General features: G+C 38.5%; 1 protein-coding gene across 1 annotated transcript in view; it reads left to right on the top strand.

Moving 5' to 3' along the window:
• Positions 1-17436, top strand: part of Syt10 (synaptotagmin 10) — a 60315-nt gene extending 42879 nt beyond the window's left edge. Inside the window, exons 4-7 of the mRNA XM_005354327.3 lie at positions 3004-3124; positions 6976-7147; positions 10254-10383; positions 11836-17436. Of these exons, the coding sequence (XP_005354384.1) occupies positions 3004-3124; positions 6976-7147; positions 10254-10383; positions 11836-11907 (495 nt within the window). The 3' untranslated portion in view covers positions 11908-17436. The remainder of the gene's footprint in view (positions 1-3003; positions 3125-6975; positions 7148-10253; positions 10384-11835) is intronic.
• Positions 17437-22279: the final 4843 nt, after the last annotated feature.

Below are 22279 nucleotides of genomic sequence, written 5' to 3' on the forward strand. Positions count from 1 at the left end.
CCTTGTTACTTAGTTTCTCTAGAGTCATGAACTATAGGCTCCTTGTCCTTTGCTTTACAGCTAGTATTCACCTACGATTGGGTACATACCATGTTCATTTTTCTGGATCTGGGTTAACTCACTCGGGATGGTTTTTTTTTTCTAGTTCCATCCATTTAATTTTGCATTCTTTGTATATTCTAGATATTAATCCTCCATCTGATATGCAAGCAGCATAGATTTCTCCCATTTTTACATGCTGTCTCTTCACTCAATTGTTTCCTCTTCTGTGCTGAAGGTTTTTAATTTGATAAGGTCTCATTTGTCCACTTTTAGCTTTGTTTCCCAAGAGACTCGATTCCTAGTCACAAAATCCTCCCAATGCTTATATCTTAAAAATGTTTTCCCCACTGCTCCCTCTAACAGTTTCAGAGTTTACGATCTTGAGTTTGTTTAGGTTTGATTATATACAGGATAAGAAATAGGGATTTTGTTTTATTCTCCCATATGTGCATATGCAGTCTTTCTCAGCACCGTTAGTTAAGAGGCTGTCTTCTTTTCCACTGTGTCTTGTGGCCATCACGTGGCTGTTGCTGTGGGGTTTCATCTGGGTCCTTTATTCTACTCATTGATCACTCTGTGTTTGTGCCCGTACTTTGCTTGATATGGTTTATGGCATAACTTAAAATCAGCATCATTTTACCACTTGAATTATTTGTTTTGCTCAAAATTGTTTTCACTATCCAAATTCTTTTGTGTTTCCACAAACTGTAGGCACCATTATACTAAACAGGGAAAAATCTCCAAGCATTTTCAGTAAAATCAGAAACAAGACAAGGCTGTCCACTCTCTCCCCTATTCAGTATTGTGCTTGAAAGTCTTAAGTCTTCGTTAGCAGTAAGACAAGAGAAAAAATACACAGGAAGAGAAGAATGCTCAGAGTTCCTGTTTGCAGATGCTGTGATTCTGTACGTAAGAGACCCCAAAGACTCCTAGAAAGTGAAACCCTTTCAGGAAAGTGGCAGGATACAAGCTAACAGACAAAAGCCAACAGCCCTCCTCTACACCGGTAAGCCACATGCTAGAAAAAGATCAAGGAAACACTCCTATTCAAAAGGGACTAAAGAATAAGCACAACCAGGGAAGGAAAGACCTTTGCAATTAACCTTTAACACATCAAAGAAAGAAAAGACACAAGGAGATGGGAAGCCCTCCAAAGCTCATAGACTAATTCCAGAATCAGTTCCACGGAGGTTGCCCTACTACCAATGCAACCCACAGACTGAATGCTATGCCAATCCAAATTCTGATTACATTCTTCAGAGAAATAAAGATTTCCAAAAGATTTTATATTTTTCATTCCAAGTTGCAGTCTGACATCTGACTTCCTTGTCATACATGTAACCATGCCCACACACAAAATAAAAGACTGAGCTCAGGTTACCAGGCTTAGAGGAATCTTTCCAGCCCCAAGAAACAAGGAACTTTGAAGAACCTACTTCGGTGCTCCTGAGTATTAAGTTAGGAATTTATTTTCTCCAAATTAAATCAACTTCAATTTTTTTTCTTTAGGAATAATTTCATTGAATCTTTTAATTCACCCTTAAAGCAAAATCCTTAATTCTCACAATGCACTCAGTTTTCACTGTTTGCCATCTATGCAGTGACTGCATATAAATCTACATCAGAATGCTAGGAACATGTGTAATGTTTTATCCAGAATAATTATCCATCTGAGAGCTGAGGATACAGCTTATTGGTTTAAGCTCTTGATCCCCAGAATACATATAAACAGCAGGTGGGTGTAGTGGTTCACCAGTAATTCCCAGCCTTGGAAGGCAGAGACAGGATTCCCAAGCAAAGCCACCTTGCAAAACCAGCTCTATCGTGCTGGTGAGCTCTGGATTTGATTGAGAGACCTTGCCTTAAAGACTAGGGTAGCAGATCGACGAGGATGATTCCTAACATCCATCTCTGGTCTCTACATGCATGAACATACAAAGGCACATGCAATAAGAAGAGAGAGAAGTGAGGGGACAGAGACCAAGAGACATGCAGAGAAACACACACACGGAAAGAGACAGACAGACACAGAGGCAGAGACAGGAATAAAAGAAAAAGAAGGCAAACAACTGAACGTGAGAGATGGCTAAGTTCAACAAGCAGCCCCTTCAAAAGCAGAGGCAAGCGACACTTGGTTTGTGGGAAAGAGGCGACAGTGCTTATAACAAGACTGGTCTGGTACATTCGAGATGAAGCAGAGAGGATCCAATCAACATGGGTTCTGTATAGGGCTTTTCAGTGTGTCGTCTAAATGAAGACACACAGAAAGGAAATTCTTCACAGTCACGCTAAGAGGGTTGCGAATCAAGAACTTTCCAGGCACACTGGAGCTTGTAGTCATGCCCTCCTGTGTGTGTGTGTGTGTGTGTGTGTGTGTGTGTGTGTGTGTGTGTGTGTGTAAAATTTGCTTTTCATTTCATACATGATCACTTTGCTATGTGAAGCTTAACTTATGGGATGGGAGATGAGTTTTATAGGTCATTCAATCCTGATGGGAGACAGTGGTTTGAACAGTCATAATAGATCCCCGAAGAGTCAGTAATAGATGGCATGTTTTGACAGTAGTGTAGGGAAGAGCTGCTCTGACTTGGTTGGATGCAGAGTAAGAGGAAACGAAGACTCTCTTCTTAGTAGGAACCTACTAGTTTTGGCTTCAGCCTCTGAGTAAGCCATGCTGTCATTTGTTCCTTGTGACAAACTGAAGACTAAGGTGGTCAGGGGGTGGAAGCAACAGTCTGCTAAATTGCAGATGGTAAGTGAGCAGCTGGGATATGTTCTTTTTACTAACTCCATTCACAAAAACAAAAGAACCAACTTGTAACAATGTATCTGACTCCTCAATGAAATTATTTAAAATTTTATAATATTCTAATAATGTGAATTTTCTCAGTTATCTTCCCTTTCGTTTTGCTTTCACGGTGTGTTGTTTGAAATTGCTAACATTACCAATTGCCAATCTAGGAAAGCATAGACCTGGGCGAAATCATGTTTTCCCTTTGCTATCTGCCAACCGCTGGGCGGATGACTTTGACAGTGATCAAGTGCAGAAATCTGAAGGCAATGGACATCACCGGGTCATCGGGTGAGTGCACACACATCCCTACATAAATAATTTCTCATAATGAAAACCATATGGCTTTTAATTACCTCTCTGCTATGGGAGAAAATAAAAGCAGAAAGTAAGATAGTAAATCAAAATGTTACAAACCACCTTTTAAAAGTAACATTAAAATTATGAAATCTTTAAAAACTATCAATAGATTGACTTTGAACTTTGGTTTTTGCCTTTCTTTCTTCCTTTCTTCCTTTCTTTCCTAATCTAGTCTTTCTAAATGCCTAATTTATTTTGTTCTCCCAAGCTTCCAACTAGTCTGTTTGTAAGGGAAGGTCCTTATACTTTCAGCTGTGAAAGTGTCCATACAAAGATGTGTTTAAATTGAGTCTAATTCCTTTGTGTATCTACAGAGAAACATAAATGTAAGCTCACCATTTGTGTTTGCATCCTTGACTCCTTTCCAGTAAAAATTTGGAACATCTAAAGAAACTACGAGAAACACACAAAAGCAGTATGTCAAGAAGGGCTAGAGGGAAATTTCTCTTGTGGGAATTTTTGACAAAGGAGTGAAACACACGGTGCACCCTTCACCCTCCCTTTTACATGTCTGAACATAAATTTATGTTGTGGTATTTTCCCAGAGAATTATGAAGCAATGCAAAGCAGCAGGTGGCAAAGGACGGGACCAATTATCAGGGAGGCTTTGACATCTTAATGTGGGGACCACACCATGACTACCCATTCCTTTCTTAAAGTTTGCAGAAAGACATGGAAGAACAATTAAATTTATTTTGGTGAAAACCTTGTGTCAATGTATATCACTGAACATCAACAAGGGACCCAACAAGTTATTGCTTATTCTATCCCTTATGGGACATTTTAAGCCAAGCAGAGCAGTGCTAGAGTTGTTATGAAATTTGAAGTTGCTCCCTGGTTATGTGAAGCTCTTCCTGGTTACGTGAAGCTTTTCCTCATCAGAGTCCATGTTTGAGAGTACTATCTCATTCCACCTTGCAGCAGGCATATGCACTAACCAAGGAGCCACTGATGGTGTTTTAGGCAAAGAGGGTCATCAGAGATGTAACGGGAGAGCAGAGGCAAGAAGACCTCATTTCTTTATTAGGGATGTGGTTGCTCACTGAAAGAATATCTCCCTTAGAATTGTCTCCCAAGTGTTAAAAAAAAGCTTCTGGGAATGTTAGATATTAACATTGCCCCCTTACCAGTATGTATATAATTCCCATAAGGAAATACCTTTTGTTGCCAGATACATTTTTCTAGAGTTTAAAATGTACATACTTGCTCAACAAATTAATATCTTATTCTAAGGAAGCAAAAGTTATGACTCTAGGAATAGACAAAATAAGATCAAGAATCTATTGTCCTAAAGTAAGTTATTTAATTTTAAAACTATCAATACTAAAGGGTTCACACACACTTTCTTTGTTTTATTTAAATAACGTTTTTCACTATTTTACATACCATCCAGTTTCCCCTCCCTCCTCTTCTCCCCTTTCCCATCTACCCCTCCTCCATCTGCATTCATGTAAAGTTGAGGCAGGACCTAGATTTTCCCCTTAAATCTAGGTCCGGTGAGGTAATTCAGTGTGCCGAACAGGTTACCAAAAGCCAGCTAAGCACCAAGGAGAGGTCCTGCTCCCACTGTTAGCAGCATTACTAAGAGACCAAGCTACACAATTGTCACACTCATGCAAAAGGCCTTGGTCTGTTCCATGCAGGCTCCCTAACTGTGGATCCAGCGTCCATGAGCTCCCGTGAACTCTCTGTGGGTTCCGCCATAATGGCAACCCTGGCTTGTACAATCCCTCTTCCCTTTCTTACTCAAGACTCTTGGAGCTCAGCACAGGGCTTGCCATAGAACTCTGCCTCTGTTTCCATCAGTTGATAGAGTATCTCTGATGGCAATTAGGGAAGTCACCGATCTGTTTACAGTAGATGACCAGATCAGGATCCCTCACTACTATGGCTAAGTGTCTTAGTTGGGATCATCCTTGTGGCTTTCTGGAGGTTTCCCTGACACCAGGTTTATCCCTAACCCCAAAATGCCCCCATCAAGACATCTCTTTGGTTATTCTTCCCCTCCATCCTGCCACCAACCCACCCCCTTCACCCATTCTGGCCATCCCACTCCCTCTAGTTACCATCCTGCCATCCCCCTAGCCTCCTGCCCCTAGTTTACCCAGGAGATCTTTTCTACCTCCCCTTCCCAGGAAAATCTATGAATTCCTCTTTGGGCCCTCATTGTTATTTAGACTCTCTGGGGCTATAGATTGTAGGTTGGTTATGCTCTACTTCGTGTCTAATAACCACCTATGAGTGAGTACATATCATGTTTGTCTTTCTAGGTCTGGATTACCTCACTCAGAGTGATTTTTTTCTAGATCCATTTTTTTGCTTGCAAATTTCATGGGGTCATTACTCAGTTTTTTACAACTGAGTAGAGTAGTACTCCATTGTGCAAATGTACCACATTTTCCTTATTCATTCTGCAGTTGAAGGGCATCTAGGATGTTTCCAGATTCTGGTTATTACAAATAACGTTGCTATGAACATAATTGAGCAAGTGTCCTTGTGCTATATATTGTACATCCTTTGTGTATATACCCAAAATTGGTATAGCTGGGTCTTGAGATAGATTGATTCTAAATTTTCTAAGAAACCACCATACTAATTTCCAAATTGGTTATACAAGTTTGCATTTCCGCCAGCAGTGGAGGAGTGTTCTCTTATTCCACATCCTCTCCTACAGAAGCTATTATCAGTGTTTTTGATCTTACCCATTCTGATCGGTATAAGATGGTATCTCAGAGTCATTTTGATTTGCAGTTCCTTGATGACCAAGAATTGAGCAATTCTTTAAGTGTCTTTCACTGTTTGAGAATCTTCTATTGAGAATTATCTGTTTAGATCTGTTTTTTTAATTGGATTATTTGACATTTTGATGTTTATCTTCTTGAGTTCTTTATATATTTTAGACATTAGCCCTCTGTCAGATGTGAGGTCAGTGAGGATCTTTTCTCACTCAGTAGGCTACAATTTTGTCTTATTGACAATGTCCTTTGCCTTATGGAAGCTTTTCAGTTTCAGGAGGTCCCGTTTATTAATTATCGATCTCAGTGTCTGTGTTACTAGTGTTATATTTAGGAAATCACCTCCTGTGCTAAAGCATTCAAGGCTACATTCCCACTTTTTCTTCTGTCGGGTTCAGTGTAACTGGAACTATGTTGAGGTCTTTGATCCACTTGGACTTGGGTTTTGTACAGGGTGATAGATATGAAATTATTTGCATTCTTCTACATGTCAACATGATTATACAAGCACCATTTGTTAAAGATGCTTTTTTTCCTTTGCATCATTTGGCTTCTTTGTTAAAAAAAAAAAACAGGTGTTCATAGGTGTGTGGATTTAAATCACAGCCTTTGATTCTATTCCATTGACCCACATGTCTGTTTTTATGCCAATACCAAGCTGTTTTTATTACTATAGCTTTATAGTAGAGCTTGAAGTCAAGGATGGTGATGCCTCTGAAAGTCCCTTTATTATACAGGATTGTTTGAGCTACCCTGGGTTTTTGTTTTTTCACACACACTTTCTTATTTAGTAAAAATTAAATGTGGTGTTTTTTGCATAGCACGAATGCTTTAATTTTTTTAAATATTTATTTATTTAGTATACAATATATCCCTTCAGGCCAGAAGAGGGCACCTGACCTCATTACAGATGGTTGTGAGCCACCATATGGTTGCTGGGAATTGAACTCAGGACCTTTGGAATAGCAGACAATGCTCTTAACCCCTGAGCCATCTCTCCAGCCCCCGAATGCTTTAATTTTAATAAAATTATCTCCCTTCTCACAGATCCTTATGTCAAAGTGTCTTTGATGTGTGAGGGTCGACGACTGAAAAAACGGAAAACGACTACAAAGAAAAACACTCTCAATCCTGTGTACAATGAAGCCATTATTTTCGACATCCCTCCAGAGAATGTGGACCAGGTCAGCCTGTGCATTGCCGTCATGGATTATGACAGGTGGGTGGAGGCTGCTGGCCCCGATGCAGATCTTCAAGTTGTCATAGCCAGGTCACATCTGCTTTCCAGGTTACTCACTGTTACAGCAGATCTCACTTGAAATAAAAACAGGGCAATGATTCATGAGAATCCATAGTTAGAGTTTTGGTTTGGTTTCACCTCCAAAGCAGTCTTTCTTAACATTCACCTGAGGCTGAAGAAAGGTCCGCAAGTAGTATGAAGAACTATTTAGATGTGGGGTTGGTGAGGACCTTTTCTTCAGAATAACAAACACTGCAGTCCAGAGTTGACTTCACTAGAGGGGCTACCACATAAGGATAGTGATGCTCACCCCAACTCTATAATGAATTGGCTTTGAAGGCCAGCATGTCTTTGGGATTCACCTTCTCCACTGGGAAACTGTTAACATGCTGTGGAACGTGGGGTGATGATGGAACTGGAAGATGCATGGTGATCAGCTCAATGCTTTTATACATTGCTTTTGATAACTCTACCACTTGTGTAGAACATGAATATAAAATGCTTAAGAGAATACTCATTGGACTATGAGGAGTGGTAGGATTGTGCCATTTAGTGTCTCAAAGCCACCCCCTAAAAATATAAATAAATAAATTAATATTTTCTGATCTACTTGAATTTATATTAAAGGAAAAGAATCTGTGATAACTTTTCAGTAGTAGAAAAATCTCGAATTATCCCATTCTTCAAACGTTAAAAGCGCTATAAATGTTTTCATGAATAGCCCTATTTTGCTTTAGCACCTACCCCTATTGACTTCTCAAAGCACTGAGTTTGAGTAGGTACAGCTAAGCATGTCATCAACCCAATGTTAAGGAAATAGATATTAATGCCACATAAATCAGTAAGATAAAAATTATTCCTATAAATATGCTTGTTGGGAAACTTCATAGTGCCATGAATTTACATAAGGAAAGACCAGAAAAGCATACTGGAGCATCCTAAAATTACCCCAAAGCCTCCTCAGAGACGCCTATCTAAGTGATTCTATGGAAAGTCTTTCAGATTCTTTCATATTACATTCTGTTTCAAGAACAAGCTTTTGAAGGAAGTTGGGATGGCAGAGACATGTAAGCTTAACACTCAGGGGGAGCAGGCAGGAGGCTCAGTTCAGCTACATAGTAAGTCTGAGGGCAGCCTGGGCTGCATAAGACCTGGCTTCAAAAAGATTAAAAAGAAAGAAGCCCAGCATGCCAGGTGCTGTCTTGACTTTCCTGATGGGAACCAGCTTCTGCCATTGACTCTTCTGGGCCTCCAGTTTGTTATGAAATGAAATGATAGTAATGTTACCCAGAGTGAGAGTCATGGGCTCGGGATTAATTGCGTTAAAATGCTTGGGGGAAAAAAACTATCTTTACATAATGAACTCTCAAAAAATATTAGTTATCCCCAGTCCAAATGGATACATCTACAGAACACTTCCACGCCTAAGGCTCAGGAAACATTGCAGAAGAGCAGGTAGAAAGATTACAAGAGCCAGAGAGTCAGGGAGTTTGCTGTGATACTGTCTCCTAATAATGGCAGAAGCTACACCCATGAAATATCACCAACATGACTGCATAAATATGAGCTGAACAAGGACTACACCAACTGACAAGCCCAAGAGGAAAAAGAAAATACTACAAGGCCCCAACCCTACACAAAGAACAATAGGTGACTGAGGAATGCTGGGAGCAGGAGAGGTGGTCTTCTCCAGGGAAGAGCACACCAATAGGTCATCCAATGCCAAATAGTCAGCCCTGGAAACATACATACAAGTAACATTATACAGACTGAAGAGCTTATATTTAGGAATGCATATGCCTGAACATATACCTATGTACATACAATAGCAATTAATGAAAAAAAGAGGCCATGAATGTGAAGGAGAGAGGAGAACAGTCTCCGAGCCTGTTTGGAGAGAGAAAGGGGGATATGGAAATACAGTATAATTATATTTTAATATCAAAAATAAAAAAGTAAAAATAAATATTTGCTATCATTTCTATTGGTTGCAGTGAAAGTGGGGCATAAAATAGAAAATAGTAATGTCAAACGGTATGCTTTGTTATGCAGTGATAAATCATAGTGGTGGGACTAAACACAGCCCTGCCCCCCTTAATTATACTGCCAGCAATAGCGCACTCACGCATATAATTTAGTCAGTAAAATAGAGACTGTTACACCAGAAACTGAGCACTGTCCTCCTGCCATACAGTCTAAACACCATCACAGAGCAAGCCTCATGAAGAGAGTAGGGTTTCTCCTGACAGTGTGGAGGTTGGGTAGGACTGTATCCCAGAAAGCAGTGTTGTAGAAGTGAGGGGTCTGCTGGTGTCCCAGGCACACACTTTCCTTGTCAGCATTGCATAGGTTTATGAGTCTTTTATATTTAAATTCATTTTGTATGTTGATATTATTTAGTTAATTATCTCTGGGTCTTTTTTTTTGGTCTGGTTGGTTGGTTGGTTGGTTGGTTGGTTGGTTGGTTGGTTGGTTAGTTGGTTGGTTTTGAGACAAGATCCCATGTACCCCAGGCTGGCCTCAAAACTTTCTCTGTAGATAATGATGAACTTGAACTTCTGATTTTCATGTCTCCACCTCTCAGCCAAACCCCACACCTGGCCTACTTAATTTTTATTTAGAAATTTTCATTTACTCTAAACTGCTACACAATAATCCCTTCTCTCTAGGGAATATGTTCTATCATGTTCCATAGATTATGGAAAACAAAGACAGTGGTGAGTTCGATGTATTCTGTTCTTCTTACATGTACAGATCTTCAGAAAGTCTGCTTTATAAATTGTGCACAAGATTGCCAGTGACAAGTAACAAATAATAAAATAGGACAATTATAACAAGATACTATATAAATCATTATTTAATATTGATGTGTTATTTGTTTCTAAATAACTTTTCATTTGATATTTTCAAACAGCAATTGCCCCTGGATCACTGAAAAGTACAAAAGTGAGATCTGGGTCTGGAGACTACCGTAGTTGTAGAATTTACTGCTTTTGATGATGTGTTAAAAACTGTACTGAAATATGGAACATTGCACTTACCTTTGAATTCTGACAGTGAAAGTATGATATTCCACAAATCCTAGGGTGGGACACAATGAGGTCATAGGCGTGTGTCGAACTGGACTAGACGCTGAGGGTCTTGGGCGAGACCATTGGAACGAAATGCTGGCCTACCACCGGAAACCAATCACACACTGGCACCCCCTGCTGGAGGTAAGGATGTGGGTGCTGCCTCTGCCCTCAGTTATATTGTTGTTACTTAAATATTTTTTTTACCTGCTTTCATTTTGACATTTCCCTTATTTACCTTTCAAAACGATTCTCTCACTTTTGTTTCAGAGTCTCTAACATCATCTTTTTCAGTCCCCCATCAGTTCCTATGTATCAAAAGATACATAAGAACACAGGACATAGCATGGCATTAGATCACAGATAGTTTTCTAGTAACTGGATCAGGGACAACTGGCATTAAAGGACAAATGTACTTTCCTCTACACATATCTTTTTTTCATCCCCTATGTCTTTATTTAGTAGACAAACCGATTGTATGGACCAGAGACATATGCCCAGCCTGAATTTAGCACTACAGGAAAATGAAGAGCGAAAAATTATATTTTTCTTGTTAGAGAAGGAATAAATGAGAAAGTACGAGTTACTCAAGAGCTGAGTAAGTTGGTAGGCAGAGGTGAAAGCCTCACAGAGCTGAGTAAGTTGGTAGGCAGAAGTGAAAGCCTCACTTAGAAAAAAAATCTACTTTTTCAACTTCATTAATCAAACTTCATTAAACTCTCAAAATACAGATATGTAAGGATCACGAGACTTACCCTTGTCATTGGGGTTGCCACCTGACAAGCTGGCCTTCCCATTTATGAATTCCCCAGATGAAAATTCCCTCCTACTTAAAAGAAAAAGGAACACAGCCTTGAATTAGTGTTACAGTTTGTTGCTGTAATAAAACACCAAGACCAGAAGCGATCTCTGGAAGACAGCTCTTTTTGGCTTATGGTTCCAAAGGAATATCCACACGGTGGAGAAGCATAGTGGCAGGAGGCCAGGGAAGGAAGCAAGAGAGCCTGTTTCTATCCACAAACAGGAAGCAGAACAAACGTGAAGAGGGGCACTAAGGGTGTAAACCTCAAAGTTCACCCAACAAGGCTATCCCTTCCAATGGTTCCATAAGCTTCCCAAACAGTTCTCAAATTTATGAGCCTATGGGAGCCATTTCTCATTCAGATTATCATAAGTTATTGGTGTCTACAATTTCTTGCTGTTCTTACCTCGCACTATAGTAAGTAATATTACAGAAAAAAAACTAAGCATCTCCTATAAAGGGTGGGACCCTTCTAAAGCCGTAAAAGGAGCAGTGAGACATTGTTCTGTGTACCTTCTATGTTTCAAACAGTGTGTGTTACAGGAAATGTTTGTGTTCTCTCTCTCTGCCTTAGAAGGTAAGTTCTGAAGAGTGTGGAGGTTACAGAAATCTTCTCTTCAGAGATTTACAAATTGTGCATGAATATCACTATTAACACACAGAGAGAGAGAGAGAGAGAGAGAGAGAGAGAGAGAGAGAGAGAGAGAGAGAGAGAGAGAGAGAGAGAGAGAGACGATTGTCATTATATGCTTTGCCATCATTGGATCAGATTTTATGAAATTCCTATCTTTCAGTTACCTGGCCGGGCAACCAGCTTTGATAGTCAAGGATCCTGTTCTTCTCCAAGACTACCATCCACACCATAAAGCCTCCAAATAAAACCATGTCACAGAAAGACCTAGAATCATGTGCTCATCGAATCAGATATACACAGACACAGAACGTTTGACTTCTTCATTTAAAATATACCCATGATAATGAATAACTTGTTGTATAATTTCTGTTTGTTTTACCTCTTGGTTTATTTCTGTTTTTAACTTTGAGCATATCAATGCATTTTATCTGAGTACTAATAGCCCTTAGTTATATAAGGTATTTTATATTTCATGTCGTTTATTAGCACCGTGTTTTAATATGTTTTAATTCTTTGCTTAAACAAAGAAATAAGTTATTTGACAAGAGAACCCAGTTGTGTGTAAAATTAAATATAGTTTATGCCTGTGTTGTATGAAATAGTAAAATCTATCATTTCCAGATGTACAGGCTTTATGTAAACTTTAATGAACACATTTAAATTAATTCCACAGGATCAACTCCTTCAAGTTCTAATTAATGTCACTTGTATGATAATAGAGTTTTCCTTCGCAATCATCATTTTTGTCATTGAGGTTTATCCCTCAAGCTTCTTATTTGGGACACTCAGCTAAGCTGCAAAAATGAAAACTCACTTTGAATATAAATGTACAAAGTGGCATTGAGTAGCAGGTTGTCAACAGTAGTTCAGACACCTGCTATAACGCTTAGTTGCTAGTTCTGAAACTTCTAGTCGTCTTCACCTCAAGGGTAGCATTGGTATCCACCCTAAGTGGCTACAGTCATAACTTCATCTTTCAAGGTTCTCTCGTACTGTGGTGTGTCTATTCTGTGACTTGAAGCTGCCGTGTGCTCCCATGATTTTGATGGATCGCACTTAACAGAAACCAAAAGTCCAGCCGCTCTCAGTGCCATGGTCCTTTAGATAGACAGGTGATGACTCCACCCACTCAGGAACTCACTGGAGTGGAGAGTCTCAAGGAAAGCATGACTTGTTGTTCACCAAAATATAGATGCAGTACAACTTTCACACTTAATACAAACAAACATATTCCAAAGGATTAGATAGCCAGCCATTGACTTTCAAACGGATTAATTAATCAAACCATTAGAGGAAAAAACTATGCAAATGCTTTTTTTTTACAAGAGAACTTTCTTTGAAATCAGGTCAGCTTTTTATTGTCTCAATTTAAGACCCCATTGAACGGAAACTGTATGAAATTAACCTTACTTTTGAGGTGTGCGTATTTAAAGTTTATTCCACAATAAGGTTTTTTCAAAAGGAAGAAAATTTGTATTTGGAATTTTAAAACAAGTTAATTAGGACGAGAAAGTTTTAGACAATGAAGTTTTTATATTTGTAAATTCCCTTATTTCAAATATTAGGAAATATATTTAAAAGTCTTGAAATTTCTCTCATCAAGATTCAATTACTGTTAACTAGAATGAAAACACATCACACATTAATATTCTCAGTGTAAACTCAATTCTGCCTAAAACTTTTCAAAAATGCCTATGTCAAGATAATGTAAAAATACTACTAAGCTTTTTCTCATTAAAAATAAGAGAAATATGGCTGAAAACGCTTGACTCTCCTGTCAAGTCAAAACACACAAACAAACAGAAACAAACCCTACTCGTGGCAGACTGAGAGACTCAAGATGACAACTGATCTTGAAGTCTTTGTTACACTGTAAAATAATAGCTGTTAGATGGAAAGAAAAATGCTAGAATCCTAGTGTGCTAACATTTAGGGAGATACTTTAGCAGTAGATATAGCTGTGACATTTCTTAAGTAGGTGGTATATACATTTTCATTCAAAATGATATCTTATGGACTTACTCCTGGCAAGATCACAGCTAACTTCCTAAAGAGAACAGGCTAAACCTTCCGAGGAACAAAAGGGAACTGTCAGGTAACCAGAATATTTTAAATAGGAGCCAAGTAGATGAAACTTAGATTGGAAAAAAATTAAATGCAAAATTACACGAGAATTAAGTCATTTATTTCTCATGAGAAGTACGTCAAAGCATTTGCTCAACCTAGGAAAGAGATTAAAGAGAGAAATTTCACAACTTTCAGCTAATGTGTGAGAGTTTTCTCTCAGAGTACTGCACAAATTCATTAGAACGACAGTTCATGCTGAGAAAAAAAACAATCCTTATGTGTCTTATGCAACACCCCCTCATTCTCCCCTTCCACGCACAGAACCTTCTCTCTGCTTGTGAGGTACTGTTAGTTTCTCAGCGTTTAAATACGGGTCAGTGTTCCAGATGCCCCCCACTAGCCTGTGGGATGGTATGTGCGGGTCGATGCAGCATGAAGCTGTAATTTAGGTATACAATAAATTCCCGATTTCAGGGACGCATTCAGGGACTCACCAATATATGCATCTAAGGAAAAAGATTGAGTGTTGCCTTGTGGGCCTGACAGCACAGTTGCTAAGTACACTGAACATGAAAGACACCAGTATGTGTCCAGCGCACACTCCTTTCACAAATCCAGCAGCTGATTCATTTGGGATTTTGATTTGTTTCTCATTGGTGTCCTATATTAGATTTTAGTCAAAAGGTCCAGGTATGATCATCTGCTTCCTAATTCACTTTTCTCACTGGTTATTGGTTGCTTTTTCAGGCCACCCTGTGTTGCTGGGACCTCACATGTAATACTCACCGTGTTCATAGACACTCAGTTCAGTACCAAATGTTGGGACAAACGCCAGGGAAGTAATGAGAGGAAGCGGAGCCAGTCATGCACCGTCATGTAGTTTTGTGGTGTGTGCACATATTAGCTACTGCAGGGAGCTCACAAGCAATCAATACTGACTCAGGGTTTATAGTAGAGCAAATGTATCTAAGAGATTTGGTTGTGATTGTTAATTGATACTCACAACTATGAGTGTTCTTTTGTAGTGTTTATTCTTTTAAAAATTTCCAGGCTCAGTAAGAAACTCTCAGTCTTCAAAAGTAAAAAAGTCAGAATTCCATTCCACTGCCATCTCTATTACCTATAAAGCAAATCATAATTTATTCCAAAATGAGATGTCCAAGCAGCCAGGAATTATTACAATAAAGGAACATAAAATCATAACATTGAACACACACCAATTTCTTTCTACCTCTTCAGAAAAGACTACTTGATATATTCTTGAGCAGAATTTGTCTGATTTTTGCTATAATAGCTGAGATATTACCAACCAGTTTAACTGCAAATAGTTAGAAAACTGGGTTGGTATGGCCTTGGGCAACCACTCGGCGTCTTTGTTAAATGTAAAGAAAGCATGACCAGGTGTCACAACTTGGTCTTCTAGCAATTACAGTTTTTCTGAGATGAATCGAGTTGGTTTCAATGCTTGTAGTTTTTAGACTAAAAGTGTACTGTTGTCAGCAAGTAGATTTTTAAAAACCTGAAAATGAGATAATTTAAAGAAACCATATGGGTAGTGAAAAAGATATTAAAGCATAGGAAACAAAGATATTGAGGTGTCGTAAAAAGGAACTCTTTTGTATTTTAAGTCTTAGTGGGCAATAAATTCTCAAATAATGTTCCAAAACTCCATAACTTAGCATTTAATAATTACTCAGAGACAAGGTTCAGGATACTATCTATCTGAACCTGCCGTAAAGATCTAGTATTAAGGAGAAAAATTAGTTTTAATACTTTACATGAGAAAGAGAGCTAATTAAGTAAAATGTTATTTCCAAAACATTATCTCTTAGGTATTCTATTAACTAAGAATTTTCTTTCATTAAAAGATCAATATTTATCCAATAATCTGTCAGTTAAGATTATCATCAACCATTAAAGTTAATCAAAAAGATGTATTTGAACAGTGGCCCCGCATATTTGATCAAAATGCATTCTCATTTGATCAAAATGCATTTAACTGCATTTTTATTAAAATGCATTTTTATTAAAGTGCAGTTAAATCATTATTTTCCTTTCATCATGTATATCAAGGAACTATAATAAGTTTGATTTGGTAGCATGGTAGTGCTGTGCTAAAGAGAGAGAGAGAAAATCATTCAATTAAGGACCAAGGTAAGCCTTAATGATTTACTTAATGAAAATATTTGAATACTAAAAAGTAGTGACTGACAAAAATAAGTAAAAGATGTTCAAGAGAAATGATAGTATTTTGTATGTATGAGATGATTAGATACACTCCTCCCAGGGGGAACTATTTATATAAATCCTATTTTTATCTCTATTGTGATGAGAAATACGAGTTGCTCTTGATATATTTATACGGAAATATTTTAATCTCAAGCCTACAATAATTTTTGATGTAGACCATGAGACCCTTTCCAAACAGTGACACTATGTCTGATTTTATCACAGAGGGTAAAAGTAAACCATTGTCATCTGATGTTCTGTTGAGTTACACCCACTGTGCACAGAATGTCATACTTACTGAACATATGACTGAGTTTTAATTATCCAATCTCATGAGGATTTTGTTTCTTGAAAATAAATTACTGAATATTGATGCAATTTACAGATATGAGTCAAAATTCACTAAGAATAAGTTTTGATGTTGCAAAGTTAATGTATAAAATGGATAGATTCGCTAAGGCTTGCCATATTGCTTCTTGTGTGCCTCATCTGAGCATTAAGACAGGGAATTATATCTTTCCATGATTTGCTGAAAACTTTGCACACTCCTAATAACTGCTATCCCCAAGATTATGTAAAACAACAAAATAGTCATCCTCTATAAATACTTATGTAAATTATCTCATAGGTTTCATTAAGATTCGCTGTTTTTCTTGTAGAGTCCTTTAAGCTTTGCATTTAAAGAATTTAGTAGTATCAACATGAAGAGCTCACTGCATCAAGCAGAAGCAGGCAAAACTCCAATATGTAAAATATTTGCATCTCTAGCTTGTTCCTTAAACAAAGAGTACGACATGCAGGTTGCCAACATTAGCTGTTATTAACCCAACAGAGCAAAGATGGGGTTCACATTCAGAGATGGAGAAATCACAGAACACTGTGAATTCAGAATTAAGATAAGTCGAACTAGAAAAAAAAAAACTGGCTTCCGTCATAAACATGATGTTTCCTCTAACTCCCTTACAAGTCGATAGTAGCCATGTATACTGATAGGACCTGCTAATCCTCTTCTTCCCACAGAGCCTCAGGCAATTTGAATCCACCATAGTTCATCTTTTTTCAATACCTTTAAGTCGTTGTTCTTAATGTAACTTTTCAAGTGAAGTTTGTGATTTAATACTTAGCCATTGTTTAAGTCAGTATCTTTGACTTCTACATTATAGAACAGAAACTGAAGTCTTGAAATTCGTGTCTCTGACTTTGTACCTGGTGACCAGTCATTTGCAAACCTTGACATCTTATAATCATATTCCTTAGAGCAGGTGTTTCTGTAAACCCTCTGAAAGGTGTTACACATTGTATTTTGGTATTTTTCCTATGTCTTCTTTAGAGTGTAGGAACATATTTGTCAGGATCAGATGAATTATGTAACAAAGAAACCTCAAAGTTGTTATGAAGGGTAGTTCATAATTACTTTTGTAAAAGAAATGGAAAAGCACTTGAAATATAATTTTATTGTTTCATATGTATTTTAAAAAAGAAATAAAGTGATTATAAATAATTCTATCTGTTACTAAAAAAATCATTCTTCTTAATTTAATTTTGCAAGATAACTGTGAAGCTTTTCTTGAATATGAATTAAGCACAGTTTCCAGTTGCCTTTAATACTCCCTAAAGTGGGGGCTGGAAAGCGTAGCGCTGTTCTGCACCACTGTTAAGTGCCTCTGAAACAAAGCGCAGGTTACTAAGAGAAGAATGTGGCGGGTTGACCTAATGGTTCCCAGGGCTGGAATGTAGCTCAGTCATAGACCATTCATCTCGAAAGCCTGAAGCGGGGTTCCAACCCCAACAATGCAAAAAAGAAAGCTGTAACCTGGGGTGAAAGCCTTCAGCTAAGAACATCCAGAGACCCAGAAAAGTGACTTCTATGCTTAGCTCTGACGATCGGGCAGCTGTACAAATGCAGTAGTGCTGGGAAGACATGACTTGATGCTAAAACGACAACCTAAAACAAAATTTAAAAATCCAGACAGAAATCACAAAGAGCACAAGTAAGTTTCCCCTTGCTGTCACTGCAGCTAAGAATATTATAAAATATGCTTTTCTTGAAATAAAAAAAAAATCACCCAATTCTAAAATTACCATAAATTTTGGTAACAGAAATCAATTGCCTTTGTTAATGTATTTAATGAATCTGATTAGTCAGGAAGAAGGCTTTGGTGTGCACAATTGGTTCTTTGGAGGAGTATCTTTTTAAAATAAATTTCCACATATATACCAATAAAATAATTACCTTACTCAAAGCGGCCACCAAATTCTGCAGTGCCAGCACACACTCACAATGTATGTAGTGTCTGTCTGAATGATGTCACCAGGAAACACAAAGCCAAACACTGCTGCTTAGTAAATAGTAAGGTACAGGCGCAAGTAAAACCATAAAACTACCGGAACTAAAGGCTATCACAGGAAGATCAAATCAACAAGAGTTTCAATCCAGATTACTTCAATTGGTTATATTGCCTAAAATAGACGGAACATGTGTCATGAATCAAGCTTGATTACATACCTTACTTTGTATAAAACTTTAAGTATGATATTAGGATCATTTTAAAAAGTGAGAGAAAGCCGTGTTGATATACAGTAATTAATGACAGAGAACGACATTGCTCTAAACTTTGAAGTGTATTCAAACCTGAGCTTTTATCTTACACAAGTCATGAACTATGAAAGTGAGTACTTTAAAATCTTTCACATACATTTGCTTGAACCCTAAAACAATTTCTCATTTTCACTAAACAAAGATAGTAATTGTAATTGAGAAGTTAAGTGAAAACCAAAGGTCACGTAGTTGGGACTGGATTTCAAATCTAGCTCTTTCGCCAGCAAGTACACATACATGTTATAACCTTGTGCTTTGCCAGTGGAATTCATTAGACAGAAGATGAAATAAAAGAAAATGTTCTCCTCTCGGATAAATCATCAGACTCTCGTTTGCAAATGAAAATCAACTGTCTGACCAACAGAAAAGGAAGAAAAAAATTCAAAAGCTGTACAGTGTGCCCAATGAAATCAAATCCAATTACCCAGTTAGTCACTTCTTTCATCTTAATTTTCTTATTTCCACTATCTAGTTCAGTCTTTGCAGCCCATTTCCTATATTTTCTGTATAAGCCTTGAAAAGTATTGCTAAAACCCCTGGATTCCCATGGACAGATCCTGGAATAAACAGCTCTACCTCTTTAAATGTGTTATGGGTGCCCTATATGCTTCTTCACAAACTTTAAATGAATTTTAAATAAGTAAAGTGGTGCCATAATAGATGGAACTCTGAAAAGTAAAACAATTTGAACTTTGACCCTACTCCAACAGACACAAATATAAATATATAAATACACACACACACACACACACACACACACACACACACACACACATATATATACCCTCTGCCTTGCTCCTCCAGTCCTACCAATTGATTCCAAGTTGACCCATAGTAGATTTTCCCTTGCAGGGGCTTTGGAAGGCCAGCTTCATTCCCTCCCCTACCCCTTCCCACAGCCTTTCCGTTCTCCTCACCTCCCGCTACTTTCTCAAAAACTCAATTCTTGTTTTTCATATCTTGATTTTTTTCAATTTTTGGAATTCATGGATCTCCCTGGGAAGGGAAAATAGAATAGATTCTGTGGGTGAACTGGGGACAAGTAGAGATGGGAACAGGAGGGATCAGGTTGGAGGGTTAAAGGGAGAATTTGGGGGTCCTTTTAGGAGTCAATGGGAAACCTAGTACAGTGGGAACATCATGGAATCTACAAGGGTGACCCTAGTGAAGATAACAGGGGATATGGAGCCTGAATCGTCCATCTTTGGCAACCAGGCAAGGCTTCTAGTGGTGGACCTGGGACACCAACTCAGCTACAAAACCTTCAACCTACAATTTGTCCTACCTGCAGGAGGTACTGAAATAAAGCTGTCACAGGACTTGTGGGAGTGGCCAATCAATGACTGGTCCAACTTAAGGCACATGCCCCAAGAGGAGCCCATGCCTGACACTACCCAGATGGCCAGGAACCAGAGGCTGCATAGGGCCAGAGAGCTGGGATAGAACCAAATAGCACAAAAAAAAAAAAAAAAAAAAAAGTAAATGAAAAAAATGGCTCTTAATGATTTTCTTCTATACTCATAGAACGGTGCCTGACCCAACTCTCATCAGAAAATGGGCCATCTACCAACAGATGGGAGCAAATGCACAGATCCACAGCCAAACCCGAGGCAGAGCCAGGGGAAAACTGCAGAAAAGGAGATGAAGGATGATAGAAGCCAGAGGTGATGAGGACGCCATGAGAACATGGTCTACAGAATCAAGCAGAGTTCATAGGGGCTCAGCGAGCCTGTATGGGTCGGCACTAGGTCCTCTGCATATAGGTCATAGTTATGTAGCTTTGCGTTCTTATGAGATTCCTAACAATGGGAGTAGGTGGTGTCTATGACACTCCTCTGCTTGCTCTTGGGACACTTTTCTTTCTACTGGATTTCCTCAGTCAGCCTCGATATGAGGGTAAGTGCCTAGCCTTATTGTAACCTGTTTTGCCATATTCAGTTGAAATCCCTCTGATTGATGTAGTTGTGACTGTGTCTCTGGTGATCAATCTTCCAGGTGCCAGTGAATCTAAGGCTCAGATGGTTGCTTCTCGTGATACAGTCAGGGCCACTGTTCCAGTCACCCAGGAGTTCACTAGGTGTTTTTGGAGTTTGCTCCATGTTCCCTGGGGTCGCTCTGCAGTACCAGGGGTCATTTGCATCTGCTCCCATGGAGGTTACTTGCTTGGGGCTGCTCCGGCTGTCACTACCTTGGGCCTTCTCTGGCAGAGATTGCTGGTTTGTGCCTGCTCCTAGAAAAGTCACTGACTCAGGCCTGCTAGCTCAGAGGTTACTGATTCATGCCCGGTGCCTGCAGAGGTCTCTGGCTTGGGTGTGCTCCCTCAATGGTGGCTCCTTTGTACCTGCTCCTGTGGAGGTTGTTGCCTCAAGCCTGCTCTGGCTGTACCCCATCCTTTTTATTGGATTATTTGATATTTTGATGTCTAATTTCTTGAGTTCTTTACATATTTTGGAGACTAGTCCTCTGTCTGATGTGGAGTTGGTGAAAATCTTTTCCCATTATGTAGGCTTTTTGTCTTGTTTTGTCTTATTGACTGTGTCCTTTGTTTTATAGAAGCTTCTCAGTTTCAGGAGGTCCCATTTATTTATTGTTGCTCTCAGTGTCTGTGCTACTGGAGTTATATTTAGGAAGTGGTCTCCTGTGCCAATGCATTCAAGTTTACTATCCACCTTCTCATCTATCAGGTTCAGTGTGGTCGGATTTATGTTGAGGCCTTTGATCCACTTTGACTTGAGTTTTGTGCATGGGGATAAATATGGATCTATTTGCATTCTTCTGCATACTGACAACCAGTTCTGCCAGCACTATTTGTTGAGTATGCTTTTATCCACTGTATAACTTTAGCTTCTTTCTCAAAAATCAGGTGTTCTTGGTGTGTGGATTAATTTCTAGGTCTTTGATTCAATTCCATTGGTCAACCTGTCTGTTCTTATGGAAGTACCAAGCTATTTTCATTACTGTAGCTCTATAATAGAGCTTGATGTCAGGAATGTTGATACCTCTGTAAGTTCTTTTATTGTAGGATTGTTTTGGCTATCCAGGGTTTTTGGTTTTTCCACAAGAAATTGAAGATTATTCTTTTGAGGTCTGTGAAGGATTATGTTGGTATTTTGATGGGCATTGCATTGAATCTGTAGATTGCTTTCAGTAGAATTTTCATTTTTATTATACTGATCTCGCCTATCCAAGAGCATGGGATATCTTTCCAATTCTGGTGTCTTCTTCAGTTCCTTTCTTCAAAGACTTAAAGTTCTTGTTGAACAGGTCTTTCACTTCTTTGGTTAGTGTTACCCCAAAATATTTTGTTATTTGTGGCTATTGTGAAGGGTGACGTTTTTCTGATTTCTTTTGCAGCTTCTTTATCACTTGTATATAGGAGGGCTATTGATTTTTTTAATTGATTTTGTATCCTTCTACATTACTGAAAGTGTTTATCAGCTGTAGGAGTTCCCTGGTAGGATTTTTGGGGTTGCGTATATAAACTATCATATAATGTGGCTTCTTCCTTTCCTATTTGTAGCCCCTTGATCTCCTTTTGTTGTCTTATTGCTCTAGCTAGAACTTCAAAAACTATATGGATAGAGTGGACAGCCTTGTCTTATTCCTGATTTTAGTGGAATCACTTTAAGTTTCTCTCCATTTAATTCAATATTGGCTGTGGGCTTGCTGTCTACTGCTTTTATTATATTTAGGTGTTTCTTTTTTTTTC

This window comes from Microtus ochrogaster, chromosome 15 (assembly GCF_000317375.1).
Source record: "Microtus ochrogaster isolate Prairie Vole_2 chromosome 15, MicOch1.0, whole genome shotgun sequence".
NCBI lineage: Eukaryota > Metazoa > Chordata > Mammalia > Rodentia > Cricetidae > Microtus > Microtus ochrogaster.